At 42.0% G+C, this 14,466-nt stretch overlaps 1 protein-coding gene across 1 annotated transcript; it reads right to left on the bottom strand.

Annotated features, from left to right (window-relative positions):
- Nucleotides 1-1,327: 1,327 nt before the first annotated feature.
- Nucleotides 1,328-13,597, bottom strand: FCAR (Fc alpha receptor). Its single transcript, XM_045987294.1, is given in 6 exon segments — nucleotides 1,328-1,990; nucleotides 1,993-2,166; nucleotides 4,450-4,737; nucleotides 7,605-7,889; nucleotides 13,049-13,084; nucleotides 13,475-13,597. Coding segments are annotated over 6 exon segments (870 nt in total). The 5' UTR covers nucleotides 13,509-13,597; the 3' UTR covers nucleotides 1,328-1,937.
- Nucleotides 13,598-14,466: the final 869 nt, after the last annotated feature.

Raw genomic sequence — 14,466 nt, 5'->3', positions numbered from 1 at the left:
TGTGACAGGTGGATTGAATAAAATAAAATCCACAAGGTTGCATTATGCTCCTGCAAAGAAGTGACTAGAAGTCTCCATACTCTGTCCCTAAGCCAAGCCTTACACCTAACATAAATCAACCCAATATATGAACTGTGTAGGCTGATGCACTCACCATTCAGTGCCTGGAATAAAAAAGGCAGACTGGAATTTATTTTTACTATATTAAGGGAGAGTTATGCTGGTATGCTGGCCAGATGGGATGTCTCTGAGACTCTGAGCAGAGCCTACAGATGATCCTAGACATGGTTTTTGGGATTCTCTGGGCCTCTTGGGGTTTGGAATTATTTGCCAAAGATGTTTATTTAAAGGGGACTTTTGATTGGCTATCATTCACAGGAGTGCTTACTCGAGTAAACCTGTTTCTGATTGACATTTAGAAGCAAGGACCTGATGGGTTGAATGGCCAAGGCATTTTCCCTGAGGCGAGTGGTCATTGTTGATGGGTGAAAACCCAGTTCTGGTGGCTCCTTGTCACCATGGCTACAGGATAATATAGTATTTTTCTAGGATGGGAGGATCTTCTTATTCCCAGGGTTATACCATGCTTTTCCAAACAAGCCCCTGGTGTGGATAAAACCATTTGTGTGAGGCTAATCTTTTCCCTCTGTCAGGATCAATCCCCCTTTCATCTCTTGGGCCCAAATCCTGGCTCTGATGTAAAGTCTCTGATTAGCCCTCCTCTGAACCTATGGCACTTCATTGTAGTTTAACTGGCCCAATCTCTAACATTTCCTTCATCAACTTACTTATTCATAATCTCAATAAATATTTCTGATATTTTATGCCATGTAGACCTCATGAGAAACACTACAAAGAGATGAATCAACAGACCAAGCAGTATATTGAAAATTCCCGGAGGAGATACTTGTTTGGGTTGTTTTCACAAGTCTATTGACTTTGCACTGGAGGCAAGAGACATTTTGATATGTTTCATATACACAAAGGAATATTACTCAGCCATCAAAAAGAATGAAATCTTGCTATTTGCAATGATGTGGATGGAACTAGAGGATATTATACTAAGCGAAATAAGTTAGAGAAAGACAAATATCATATGACTTCACTCATATGTGGAATTTAAGATACAAAACAGATAAACACAGGAGACGGGAAGGAAAAATAAAATAAGACAAAATCAGAGAGGGAGACAAACCATAGAGACTCTTAACTATAAGAAACAAACTTAAGGTTGCTGGAGGAGAAGCCATGGGTGGGGGAATGGGGTAACTGGATGATGGGCATTAAGGAGGGTACTTGATATAATCAGCACTGGGTATTATATGCAACTGGTGAATCACTGAACTTTACCTTTGAAACTAATGATACACTATATGTTAATTAATTTATTTTAAACAAATAAATAAAAAGAAAAAAAAGAAATGTTAGTTTCAAAAGAACAGGAGAGTCCTCTTAACTATGGGGAAAGCATGTGTTAATACACAAATGTCGGTGTAGGGAAAACTAGCAGCATACATGTCATGGAATATATGGTATGTCGAAAGGACATTATTAATAATTAATTAGTAGCGTTAATAATTTATGGAATTCTAAGTGTTAAGGTCTTACCTAGAAGGTGGTGAGGAGATCTAGTTTTGCTGATAAATTCAAGACAGAGTGAAATTTTGAGCCAGACCTTCTGTAGAGGCTGGGAGAAAAACAGTCAGCAATGAGAACTGAGAATGCACTGCATGATTTTTATCACAGGAATGAGTTAAGCCAAGACTATACCAAGAATTTTATCACCAGCGTCTAGAAAGGTGGTGTACAACTGTATCAGATATGTATAAGAAAATACCATTGGTTTGAAAATGGATCCAAAATTGTTAGTGCCTCTTTTTCTCTTTTGTTCTCCCAGTAGCTCTGCAGGACTCCAGAAGTGCTGACTCATTTCTAATTCAGTGATACGTGTCTACCTTGTGGCTGTTAGGGGTTTGTCCAAAGGTCCGCATGTCTGGCATTTCTGTTTACTCCAGCTCAGCTCAGGAAAATCTGGTCTGTCTTCCTTGTTTAGAGTCTGATGGCTGTGCCAATTTTCAACCAGTATGGCCAAGAGAGCCACAAGGACCAGCACTGCCACACTCACTCGGATCAAATTTCCCATTGTGTAATCTTGTTTCATTATATCTGCAGATGCAATTCAAAGGAGATAGCAATCATTGGTCACGTTCCATTTTATCCCAACCCAGAAGCCCTGAAAAGGAGCTCATTTCCCTATTTATTTTATTTTTTAAATTTTTTTTATTGTGTTATGTTAGTCACCATATGGTACATCATTACAGTCAGAACCCCTCTTCAATGAGATCATGCATTCACAAGCGCCATACCTAATCTTTGAACCTGGGTCAAAGGAGTCTTGTGAATGGGAAATGAGGTGCTTAGGGGATGTTGTGTTTGCTTTTCATTCCCTCTTCATTTCACTCAAAGTCTAGTCATATCCTTGCAACACCTCCATACACTTGGAAGGCTAAATTTTTTCCTCGACACTTTCTTCACCCCACATAACAACCTGTGTTCCTCTTTCATACATGACAAAGGATACAGCACTGTTGATATCTGGGAAGTAGCTCAGAGAAAATTTTCAGATACTCTTAGGTAAATTGCATCTCCACTATTGTGTGATTGTTCACTAGACATTGCTGTTCTCTGAATCTTTAAAAAAAATTCTTCATTTGTTATATGGACTTTCTGGGCCCATGTTTCTCTCAAAGATGTAATAAAATACTGTGAAATGACAATGCTCAGAAATCATAGTAACTCTCTTGTTAAAATTCAGAAAGTAATTTCAAATGGATTTGGAATTTCAAATTAGTTCCTACTTATTTTGAGTTTGAGAGGATAATACAGGCTAGTATTATCCAGACACTGGGATGGATGATCTCTAAGACAAGATACAATGACTATCTGCTCTAAAGAAAAAGGCTATGAGATTAAGAGGGGGTTGCTGGGGGGAGATGGGATTGGGAGAGGGGGAGCGGGCTATGGACATTGGGGAGGGGAGGCGAACCATAAGAGACTATGGACTCTGAAAAACAACCTGAGGGTTTTGAAGGGTCAGGGGTGGGAGGTTGGGGGAACAGGTGGTGGGTGATGGGGAGGGCACGTTTTGCATGGAGCACTGGGTGTTGTGCAAAAAGAATGAATACTGTTACGCTGAAAAAATTAATAAAAAGGGGAAAAAAAAAGAAAAAGGCTAATAAATTCACTCCTCCTCCATTGATGCCCAATTATCCATGCACTGTTAAATGAAAAGAGCACTCTAGCCTGTATGATCTTACAGTGCCATGACCATTATACGTGCTCAGCTTGTAGAGTGACTGGACAAGGTGGGCACAAGAGATGAATGTGGTTGACCTGCTCAGCAGTCTGCAGTTGCTTTCTTTTTCTGTAACTTGTCTTCTGCTTAGTAGAGGGTTGCAACCACTGTAATAATGGGGCTCATGTTAGAGTTTTTAGAGTTCTTCCCATGAGCCATAAGTTTCCAGCCAATCACTCAGAGCAGACTCTAGTACAGAAGGTCAGTTTAAGGGTTTCCAGATGCAACTAAGGATGTGAAGAGAGATGGGTTAGTCTTTGAAGTTCTGTCTGAGGTCTATTGTCTCAACAATACCCCCTTTAAAACATTTTTTTTATTTATTTATTTTCAGCATAACAGTGTTCATTGTTTTTGCACCACACCCAGTGCTCCATGCAGTACGTGCCCTCCCTATTACCCACCACCTGGTTCCTCAACCTCCCAAAACCCTCTGGTTGTTTTTCAGAGTCCATAGTCTCTCATGGTTCCTCTCCCCTTCCAGTTTCCCTCATCTCCCTCTCCTCTCCATCTCCCCATGTCCTCCGTGTTCTTTGTTATGCTCCACAAATAAGTGAGACCATATGATACTTGACTCTCTCTGCTTGACTTATTTCACTCAGCATAATCTCTTCCAGTCCCGTCCATTCAACAATACCCCTTAACATGATTCTGAACTTTGGCTGCTCCATTCTCAACAGACCATGTGGGAGATGAACCATGAGATACTGTGGACTCTGGAAAACAAACTGAGGGTTTTAGAAGGGAGGGGAGTGAAGGGATGTGTGAGCCTGGTGATGGGTATTAAGGAGGGCATGGATTGCATGGAGCACTGGGTGTTATAGGCATACAATGGGTACTGCCTCAAATACTAATGATGTACTGTATGGTGACTAACAGAACATAATAAAAAAAAAAGGCAAAGAAAAAAAATAAAGGGCACCATCTGGAGAGCACTAGGAGATGATGTGAAAATCTAATGGGGTGTGGGTTAAAGTCTTTCTCTCTTCACAGTCTCTACTGCTCCACTGTTCTTTCTCAGTGATTCTCTTTGTATTCCTGCCCGAGGCCAAGGCCCCGGGAAAGGAGGACACAGGGCTGGGCTGGGGTGCACCTACCTGTGACCTCAAGCCTCAGGGCATCACTGGGGGCTGACCACACATAAGGGCTTCCACTGTACCAACCATAGCACCTGTAGTTCCCTGAGAAGCTTTGGTTCACAGGACCTAGAATGAAGTCGCCTTGGCGTCCCCCAGTTTGGTTCTGTGACAGGGCAGCTCCTCCTTCCTTGGTCAGTGAAAATCTATCAAATGCGATGTGTGTTGAACTGCACTGCAGGGAGATATTCTTCCCTAGCATCACCAAGGTACCCTGGTCAGCAGTGAGGAAGGGTTTATTGTAGAAGCCTGAAAAAGAAGAGAGTGAGCTCTTAGCAAGATTTTTCTTCCTTTCCCCGTTATACCCACCACTCCTATTGGAGCCATGGTAAGAGAAGGGAACATGCTCACGGTCCCTGACCCAAAGGAATGGGAGCTGGGAACATCCCATTTCCCTACCCCAGGACCCATACTCTGTCCCAAATTATTGCAGACAGAGCTGAGCAAACAAGCAGCCTCTGGGGCTTGGATGAGATGCCATCTTCAAGAGATAGAGATCTTATTTCTAGAGCCATAAGACCCATGTGATTCTGTTCCAAGTACAGCATATGGTGTCCCCCCCTCCCCACACCACCAAGAAAATCCTGAGACACCCAAAGGACATCCCATAATTCAACTTAATTCTGACACTATCTATCTGGAGACAACATCAGATCCTGCAGGTTAAGGGCTCAGTCCTGAGAATGCTCCCACTTCAGACGCCAATCACAAGCCCCCTGTGTCACCTGTGGTCCTGACAGAATGGCTGTAAATCAAAAGTTCCCACAATGCCTTCTTTGGGTTCATTTGATTTGCCAGAACTTCTCACAGGCTCAGGAAATCAGCTTACTCGCTAGATCCCTGGCTTGTTGTAAAGGATACAATCAGGGACAGCCAGATGGTAGGGATGCATAAGTCCGGGTGCCCTCTTCAGGTGCGCTGCTCTACCACGTGCTAACCATGCTCCACCATGTGCTAACCAACCTGGAAGCTCTCTGAACCCTGAGCTTTTGGGTTCTTATGGAGGCTTCATTACCTAGGTATGATTGATTAAATCTTTAGCCATTAGCCATTGATTCAACCTCCAGCCTCTCCCTGCTCCCTTGAGGTGGGGGTGGGTGGGACAGAAAGTTCTAACACTGTAGTTACATGAATGGTTCTCCTGGCAACCAGCCTCTGTCCAAAATGAGGTGTCCAAAAGTCACCTCATTAACATAACCTTAACTATGGTAGGAAGGGGTTTGTTAGGAATGTCAAAACATCTTTACCGTTCTTAATCATTCAGGAGATCCCAAGGGATTTAAGAGCCCTGTGCCAGAACAGGAGCAAAGACCAAATATATATATTTATTATTATAAATCCCAATACCACAAGCCATATTTGAGGAAAGTGGGGGATAGTATCCAAAGAGTTTGAGGAGCTGCGTCAGAGGCTGAGAGAGGCAACATTGTGTAAAAAGAATGTTAGCGGGTAAAAAGGCCGGGAAATTCAGAATGAACACTTCTAGAAAAAAACTCTTCTAGAAACACAGGGTCAAGCCACCCTGAGGACAGAGAGCTTAACATCTAGGGCTGGACTTGTCCAAGGAGCATAACTTCCCCCTCCTTAGGCACAGGCTGCCTTTACTGATTTCTTCCCATACAGGAAGGGTCAGGGAGAGAGACCTGCACGTTCTGTCTCAGCCAGGTGCTCAGACTCAGCACCAACAGCTGTGTTCATGTGTATGGTGTGTACCATAATGTGATGTGGTGAAAACGGCACTGTGCTTCTGTGGTCTTCCTCCAAGATGCCCAGGACCCCTGTCTCACCACGCGAGAAACATCAGACAACTTCCAATGGTGGGGCATCCTATGAAGTGCCTCACCAGCCTTCCTCAAAGCTGCCACAGCCAAGAGGAGCCCAAGGAGATATGAGGACTGCATGCAGTGTGGGATGGGATCCTAGAGCAGATGAAGGATGCTGCGTAAAAGCTAAGAAAATCTTTTTTACATTTTATTTTAATGAATGAACTACATTATGTTACGTTAGTCACCATACAGTACATCATTAGTTCTTGATGTAGTGTTCCATGATTCATTGTTTGTATATAACACCCAGTGCTCATCACAACATGTGCCCTCCTCAATACCTATTACCAGGCTCACCCATCCCCGAACCCCTTCCCTCTAAAACCTTCAGTTTGTTTCCTGGAGTCCATAGTCTCCCATGGTTCATCTTCCTCTCTGATTCCCCACCCCTCCTTCATTTTCCCCTTTCTTCTCCTAATGTCCTCCAGGCTATTCCTTATGCTCCACAAGTAAGGGAAACCGTATGATAATTGACTTTCTCTGCTTGACTTTTTTCACTCAGCATAATCTCCTCCAGTCCCATCCATGTTGATGCAATAGTTGGGTATTCATCCTTTCTGGTGGCTGAGTGATATTCCATTGTGTGTATGGAACTCTTTTAAATTTTTATTTAAATTCAATTGGCCTCAATTATCATATGGTTTCACTTATTTGTGGAGCATAACAAATAACATGGAGGACATGGGGAGATGGAGAGGAGAAGGGAGTTGAGGGAAATTGGAAGGGGAGGTGAGCCATGAGAGACTATGGACTCTGAAGAACAATCTGAGGGTCTAGAAGGGGTGGGGGGTGGGAGGTTGGGGGAACCAGGTGGTGGGTATTAGTGAGGGCATGTATTACATGGAACACTGGGTGTGGTGCAAAAGTAGTGAACACTGTTATGCTGAAAAAAATAAATTCAATTGGCCAACATATACTACATAATTAGTTTCAGATGTACTGATCAATAATTCATCAGTTGCCTACCACACCCAGTGCCCATCACATCAGGCACCCTCCTTCATGCCTCCTTCATGCCATTCTCCATCACCCATCCTTATTAAGGAAACCTAAATAAACTGTGCACTCTGGCACATGCTAAGCTATCTAGAGTGGTTCATTAATGGTAAGAAAAGTGCCATACCAACAGAATGTCAACAAAAGGGGAGAGTGGGTAATAGGTATATGGGGCTGCTCTGTCCAATCTTCTCAATTTTTTCGGAAACCTGAAAACCTGTTCAAAAGTCAAGACTATGAAAAAATAAGAAAGAAAAAACACCCGAGGACCGGAGACCCTGGGTGTGTCCTCACCTGTCACCACCAGCTCCAAGGCTTTACTGTGTTCTGACCAGTGGTCCCGTTTCCTGTACTGGCACTGATAATGCCCTGCAGTGTTTGGATTCACGTGTTTAATGAGGAATTCAGCCTCATTCTGAAATCCCAGTTTCTTCTCCACCACCTTGAATGTGGAGTTTCTCAGGATTTCCAATTGGTACAAGTAAGACTCAGGAGTCCCCCAACACAGGATCTTCACAGACTCATTCCACGGAATCATAGAACCAGGCGTGGCAGATATGACAGGAATAGGAAAATCCCCTAGAAGAAAATAGAGCCCAGACTCAGGGGGTCTGCTGTGGAAAACCATACTTCTTTCCCTATCTGTGGGCAGAATACAAATTAAGGTGTGAAGGACCCTGTAATTCTTTCCTTTTTAAAATCTTTTTTTTGGGGGGGGTATTTTCTTTTCTTTTTTTTTTTTTGCCTTTTTTTTCCAAATTTATTTATTTATTTTCAGCATAACACTATTCATTGTTTTTGCACAACACCCAGTGCTCCATGCAATGCAGTACGTGCCCTCCCTATTACCCACCACCTGGTTCCCCCAACCTCCCACCCCCGCCCCTTCAAAACCCTCAGGTTGTTTTTCAGAGTCCATAGTCTCTTATGGTTCACCTCCCCTTCCAATTTCCCTCAACTTCCTTCTCCTCTCCATCTCCCAATGTCCTCCATGTCATTTGTGATGCTCCACAAATAAGTGAAACCATATGATACTTGACTCTCTCTGCTTGACTTATTTCACTCAGCATAATCACTTCCAGTTTTGGGGTATTTTCTAAATGTAGTAAAATATATATAATGTAAAATTCACTATTTCAACTTTTTTTTTTTTTTTTTTTAGGTAAGCACTACACCCAACGTGGGGCTTGAACTCCTGACTGAGATTGAGAATCACATGCTCTACTGACTAAGCCAGCCAGGCACGAACCCAACCCCCCATTTTAACCATTTTTTTAAGTGAACAGTTCAATGACATTAATTACATTTATTTTATTGTGAAAACATGACTTCTATTTTCAGAATTTTTCATGACTCCAGACAGAACCTCTATAATCATTAAGCAGAAACTCCCCACTCCCTCTTTCTTCAACCACCAGTAATAGCTGATCTACTTTCTACTTTCAAGGTACTCCATATCAGTGGAATAATACAATATTTGTCTTTCCATGTCTGGTGTATTTCACTGAGCATAATATCCTGAATAAGGTTCACAAATGTTGTGGCATTTGTCAGAATACCCTTGTTTGAATGGCTGAATAACATTCCATTGTCTGTGTAGACCACATTTTGATTATCCACACAGGCCAATGGATAACTGGGTTGTTTCCGTCTTTGGCTGTGGTGAATAATGCTGATCTGAGCACTGGTGTACAGGAATCTATGGGAGTCCCTACTTTCAATTCCTTTGGTTATATACATAGGAATGGAACTGGTGGGTCATATGATAATTTGGTTTTGTCTTTTGAGGAAACAAACTTCTCCCTTTTCATGTTAATTTTCTTTCTGAGGTAAAATTCACATAGTGTATAATGAATCATTTTTAAAGAGTATGATTTGGTGGCATTTAGTTCATTCACAATGTTGTCCAACCATCACCTCTACCTTGTTGCATTTTTATCACCCCAGAGGAGATTTTGTACACACTAAGAGGTCACTTCCCACTCTTTCTTCCCACAGCCCCTCCCCTAGCAACCATGAGTCTGCCACAAAGTCTGAGTAGTGTTTTGTTGTCATGGAAATCCTCCTCAACAACTCACAACCTGCTGGTTCCTTTATTGAGGTGTATCATCTATTTTAGACTTAATAGTGATGTGCCCAACTGCAGCTCTGTGAAGGAGGAAAGACTCTGCCATGCTCAGGAGGATTGCCATCAAGGACGACCAACCTACTCCCTGTGGCCACGGAAGGTGTTGACCGTATTTACCAAAAAGTGCAGGATTTCCTGTTATTCAGTGTTATTCATTCACCCATACAACTGTGCTTTTTTTCTTCCAAAGTATATGGAGCGATGCCTCCATTAATGCAGACACAGTGTTCATTTAGTATCATGACCTAAACCAATGGTTCTCAATCAGGGGCAATTTTGCCTCCCAGGGGACAATTTGGCATTGCCTGGGGACATTTTTGGTTGTCAGAACTGGAATGGGAAGCACTGTTAGCATCTACTGGGTAAAGGCCAGGGATCTTACAATGCACAGGACTTCCTTCCCAACAAAGCACTATCTGCCCCCAAATGTCAATGGGTCTGAGGTTGACAAACCTTGATCTACACAACTAGGGTAAGACCTTTAAGGGAATGATGATGCGGGAAATGTCAGATACTAATTTTTCTTTCAGAAGATAAGATTATTTCTTTATTAAAGGTATATATTCCATTTTCTAACTCTTTTTTTTTTAGGTAGGAATATAGATGAATTTATTTTTATTTATTTATTTATTTTTGGATTTTTAAAATTTGTTTATTTTCAGTGTAACAGTGTTCATTGTTTTTGCACCACACCCAGTGCTCCATGCAGTACGTGCCCTCCCTATTACCCACCACCTGGCTCCTCAACCTCCCACCCCCCCCACCCCTTCAAAACCCTCTGGTTGTGTTTCAGAGTCCATAGTCTCTCATGGTTCACAATGCTTTGAAACTGGAACTCAATCACAAGGAAAAGTTCAGAAGGAACTCAAACACCTGGAAGCTAAAGACCACCTTGCTTAAGAATGCTTGGATCAACCAGGAGATCAAAGATGAACTTAAACAATTCATGGAAACCAATGAGAATGAAGACACTTTGGTCCAAAACCTATGGAATACAGCAAAGGCGGTTCTAAGGGGGAAATACACAGCCCTCCAAGCCTCCCTCAAAAACATTGAAAAATCCAGAATACACCAGCTCTCTCTACACCTGAAAGAACTGGAGAATCAACAACAAATCAAACCAGCTCCACACGCAAGAAGGGAAATAATCAAGATTAGAGCAGAGATCAATGAGGTAGAAACCAGAGATACAGTAGAACGTATCAATGAAACTAGAAGCTGGTTTTTTGAAAGAATCAATAAGATCGATAAACCATTTGCCACACTAATCCAAAAGAAAAGAGAGAAAGCCCAAATTAATAAAATTATGAATGAAAAGGGATAGATCACAACTAACACCAAGGAAATAGAAACAATCATCAGAAATTATTACCAACAGTTATATGCCAATAAGCTAAGCAACCTACATGAAATGGCTGCATTCCTGGAAAACTACAAACTCCCAAAATTGAACCAGGAAGAAATTGACAACCTGAATAGACCAATATCTAGTAACGAGATTGAAGCAGTGATCAAAAACCTCCCAAAAAACAAGAGCCCAGGACCTGACGGATTCCCTGGGGAATTCTACCAAACTTTCAAAGAAGAAATAACACCAATTCTCCTGAAGCTGTTCCAAAAAATTGAAGCAGAAGGAAAACTTCCAGACTCTTTTTATGAAGCCAGCATTACCCTGATCCCCAAATCAGGCAAAGACCCTACCAAAAAGGAGAATTTCAGACCAATATCACTGATGAACATGGATGCAAAGATTCTCAACAAGATCCTAGCAAACAGGATCCAGCAGCACATTAAAAAGATTATCCACCATGACCAGGTGGGATTCATCCCTGGGTTGCAAGGGTGGTTCAACATTCGCAAATCAATCAGTGTGATAGAACAAATCAATAAGAGAAGAGAGAAGAACCACATGGTTTGCTCAGTTGATGCAGAAAAAGCATTTGACAAAATCCAGCATCCATTTCTGATTAAAACTCTTCAGAGTATAGGGATAGAGGGAACATTCCTGAACTTCATAAAATCTATCTATGAAAGACCCACAGCAAATATCATCCTCAATGGGAAAAAGCTTGCAGCCTTCCCGTTGAGATCAGGAACACGACAAAGATGCCCACTCTCACCACTCTTGTTCAACATAGTATTAGAAGTCCTAGCAATGGCAATCAGACAACAAAGAAAAATAAAAGGTATCCAGAATGGCAAGGAAGAAGTCAAACTCTCTCTTTGCAGATGACATGATTCTTATATGGAAAACCCCAAAGACTCCACCCCCAAACTACTAGAACTCATACAGCAATTCAGTAACGTGGCAGGATACAAAGTCAATGTACAGAAATCAGTGGCTTTCTTATACACTAACAATGAAAATACAGAAAGGGAAATTGGAGAATCGATTCCATTTACTATAGCACCAAGAACCATAAGATACCTGGGAATAAACCTAACCAAAGAGGTAAAGGACCTGTCCTCGAGGAACTACAGAACACTCATGAAAGAAATTGAAGAAGACACAAAAAGATGGAAGACCGTTCCATGCTCTTGGATTGGAAGAATAAACATTGCTAAAATGTCTATATTGCCTAGAGCAAACTATACTTTTAATGCCATTCAAATCAAAATTCCACCGGTATTTTTCAAAGAGCTGGAGCAAATAATCCTAAAATTTGTATGGAATCAGAAGAGACCCCAAATTGCTAAGGAAATGTTGAAAAACAGATACTAATTTTTTAAAAAAAATACACAAGTATATAATCACAGGCCATGACACACAGTCTGCAGCTCAGAGATGTAGATCTTGGAAGTCTGATAATAGTGTAAGGGTTCAGCTGATGAGTAGCAGCTGACTAGGCAATGTGGATGGGTAGATCTGGAGCATTGTGGATAGAAGGGATGATGGGAGAAGGGTTAATAAAGTACAAATAAGTGAGGGACAAATTAAAGTAAGTTCTGCATGGGTGCGGAGCAGAGTTTCAGTGGGAGAGCAGAAGATGGGTTGGGGGAGCAAATGCAACTTGTGCGGGCAGCACTTGGGAGAACCAGTCACGTCAGTAGATTTATCTGAAGTTTGACCCCTGAGGGGTTGGAGGGAGATAAAGATACCTGTGCTTTAAACACTCAAGTAATCCAGTCTACAGTCTTTGGAAGGAGCTGGAAGAGAGAAGACACGGATGGACAAGACAGGAGTGGAGGGGACAACATACACTCATACTTGAGAGCTACTTGGTGTCCAGTACAGAGACAGCTTGTGAGGGTGGGACTAAGGTAACATCCCATTAGATGAAGCAAAGTGGTTAGAGTGGAGAGAATTAGATTGTGAAAACAAGCAGGTCTGACACAGGGACAGATATTGGGCAATCACCAATGGTTCCCAACTTCCTCACCCCTGCAGTTGTGAACAGTCAGTTAAATATGTATCTTTGATATTGGGGAAGACAGTCTAATGGAAGAAAACACTAAATCCAGGTCTGAGTATGATGTGTTTGGAGAGGGGAACACAGCAGAGATGGCTGGGATGGGGAATAAAATTGGAATTTGCTTGGGTTTTTGACTGCTCTTAACCCTTCTGTCCCAAGATATAAGGTAGCTGGGAGAGAGTTAGCAGAACACTTACCTTCCTGTGCCCAAATCTTCTGGCTCTGACAGAGCACTGGAAGAGAGAGATTCATGAAAGATCAGTTCTCTGGTTTCTATATTTATTTCAAGTCACCCTGCTTAATGACATGCAGGGTGTAATTTTTTTCTTCCACAGCAAGCATCGTTTTGAAGCTCATCTTTTAGTTTTATCTTCCAGATTCCAGGCCCTAAGGCTCTCATCTATAGGAATTCTGTACCCCTCATGGATCTCTAGACAGCATTACATGGGTTGAATACATCCCATATGTTACTTGGATTTAGGCAGACACAGTTATAGATAGCCGGGCAAAGGTCAACTCTCCAATATGGAGGTTAGAATCTTCTGAGCCCTCATAGTAAGAGGGACATTGACTGTTTTGGGGCTCCCCCCTTCCCCTGGACCCACTTGCTTTTGAGGACTCACCAAGACAGAGAAGGATGGTGTCTCTGGGGTCCATTATTCTGAAACAGCCTCAGCCCAGTTAGTCTCTTGTTGGTGTACATTTGCAGAATGAGAGATCTTTGTAGACAGTAAGATAGATCAGCAGGAAGTATGAGGTCAGAGTCTCTGGTCAGAGAATTTCTCCATCTATTGCCCCACAAATAATGGTTCCTTCCCAAGAACTAAGTTCTGGATAGCTCTTGGGTGGGGCCTGAGAGGCGACCAATCTTACTGCTTATGTTTCCTATTGAGAAGTGAGTGTTTTCCTCAACTGATGTCTATTGGGGCTTAAATCCTTCTTTAAACCAGAGCCCACATGGAGGGGCCTGGGACAGAGTGTCAGATGGTGCCATACAGACAGAGATTCGTCTTCATTGGACCATTAGTCAAAAGCCACATGTCCTTGCCTGTTATGGACCCATGTGCCCTCTCTGGAATTCAGGGACTAAGTATATACACTTGGCTTCATCAGAAAGACATATACTCTCACACAGAGGATTTTCTTTATGCCAGAATGCAGAGGAATTTTCTCAGGAGCTATTCATCATCTGTAGGGAAAGAAAGTCTTATACCTGTACCTATTCTTATCTATATATCTAGATACAGATACTGGATAGATAGACATTTAGCTGTAAGATGGGATGGGAAGTCAAATATTCCAAATCAAATTCTCTAACATTTGCCACATTTTCATTATAATACATACACTCTTGCCTTCCAATACACCAAATGCCCAAAGTCTTGAGCTTCTCTCATCTTTTGGAAGGCACGACCAACAGTCATATTTTTAAAACAGTGAAAATGAGTCTTCAAGAGAAATGACTTTGCCAAAGACCCTGCAGTTAAGAAGGAGCAAGACAAAATTTAATTGTTAGATATCCAAAAAATTTTCATCTCTGAAGCATGTCTTGGACTCTCCAGGGGAGACGCTAAGGTTATTTGATCCTTCATCCTGGGACGAGATGATCATGACC

Source organism: Meles meles, chromosome 19, assembly GCF_922984935.1.
Source record: "Meles meles chromosome 19, mMelMel3.1 paternal haplotype, whole genome shotgun sequence".
Taxonomy (NCBI): Eukaryota; Metazoa; Chordata; class Mammalia; order Carnivora; family Mustelidae; genus Meles; species Meles meles.
This window is presented reverse-complemented; position numbering and strand designations above follow the sequence as displayed.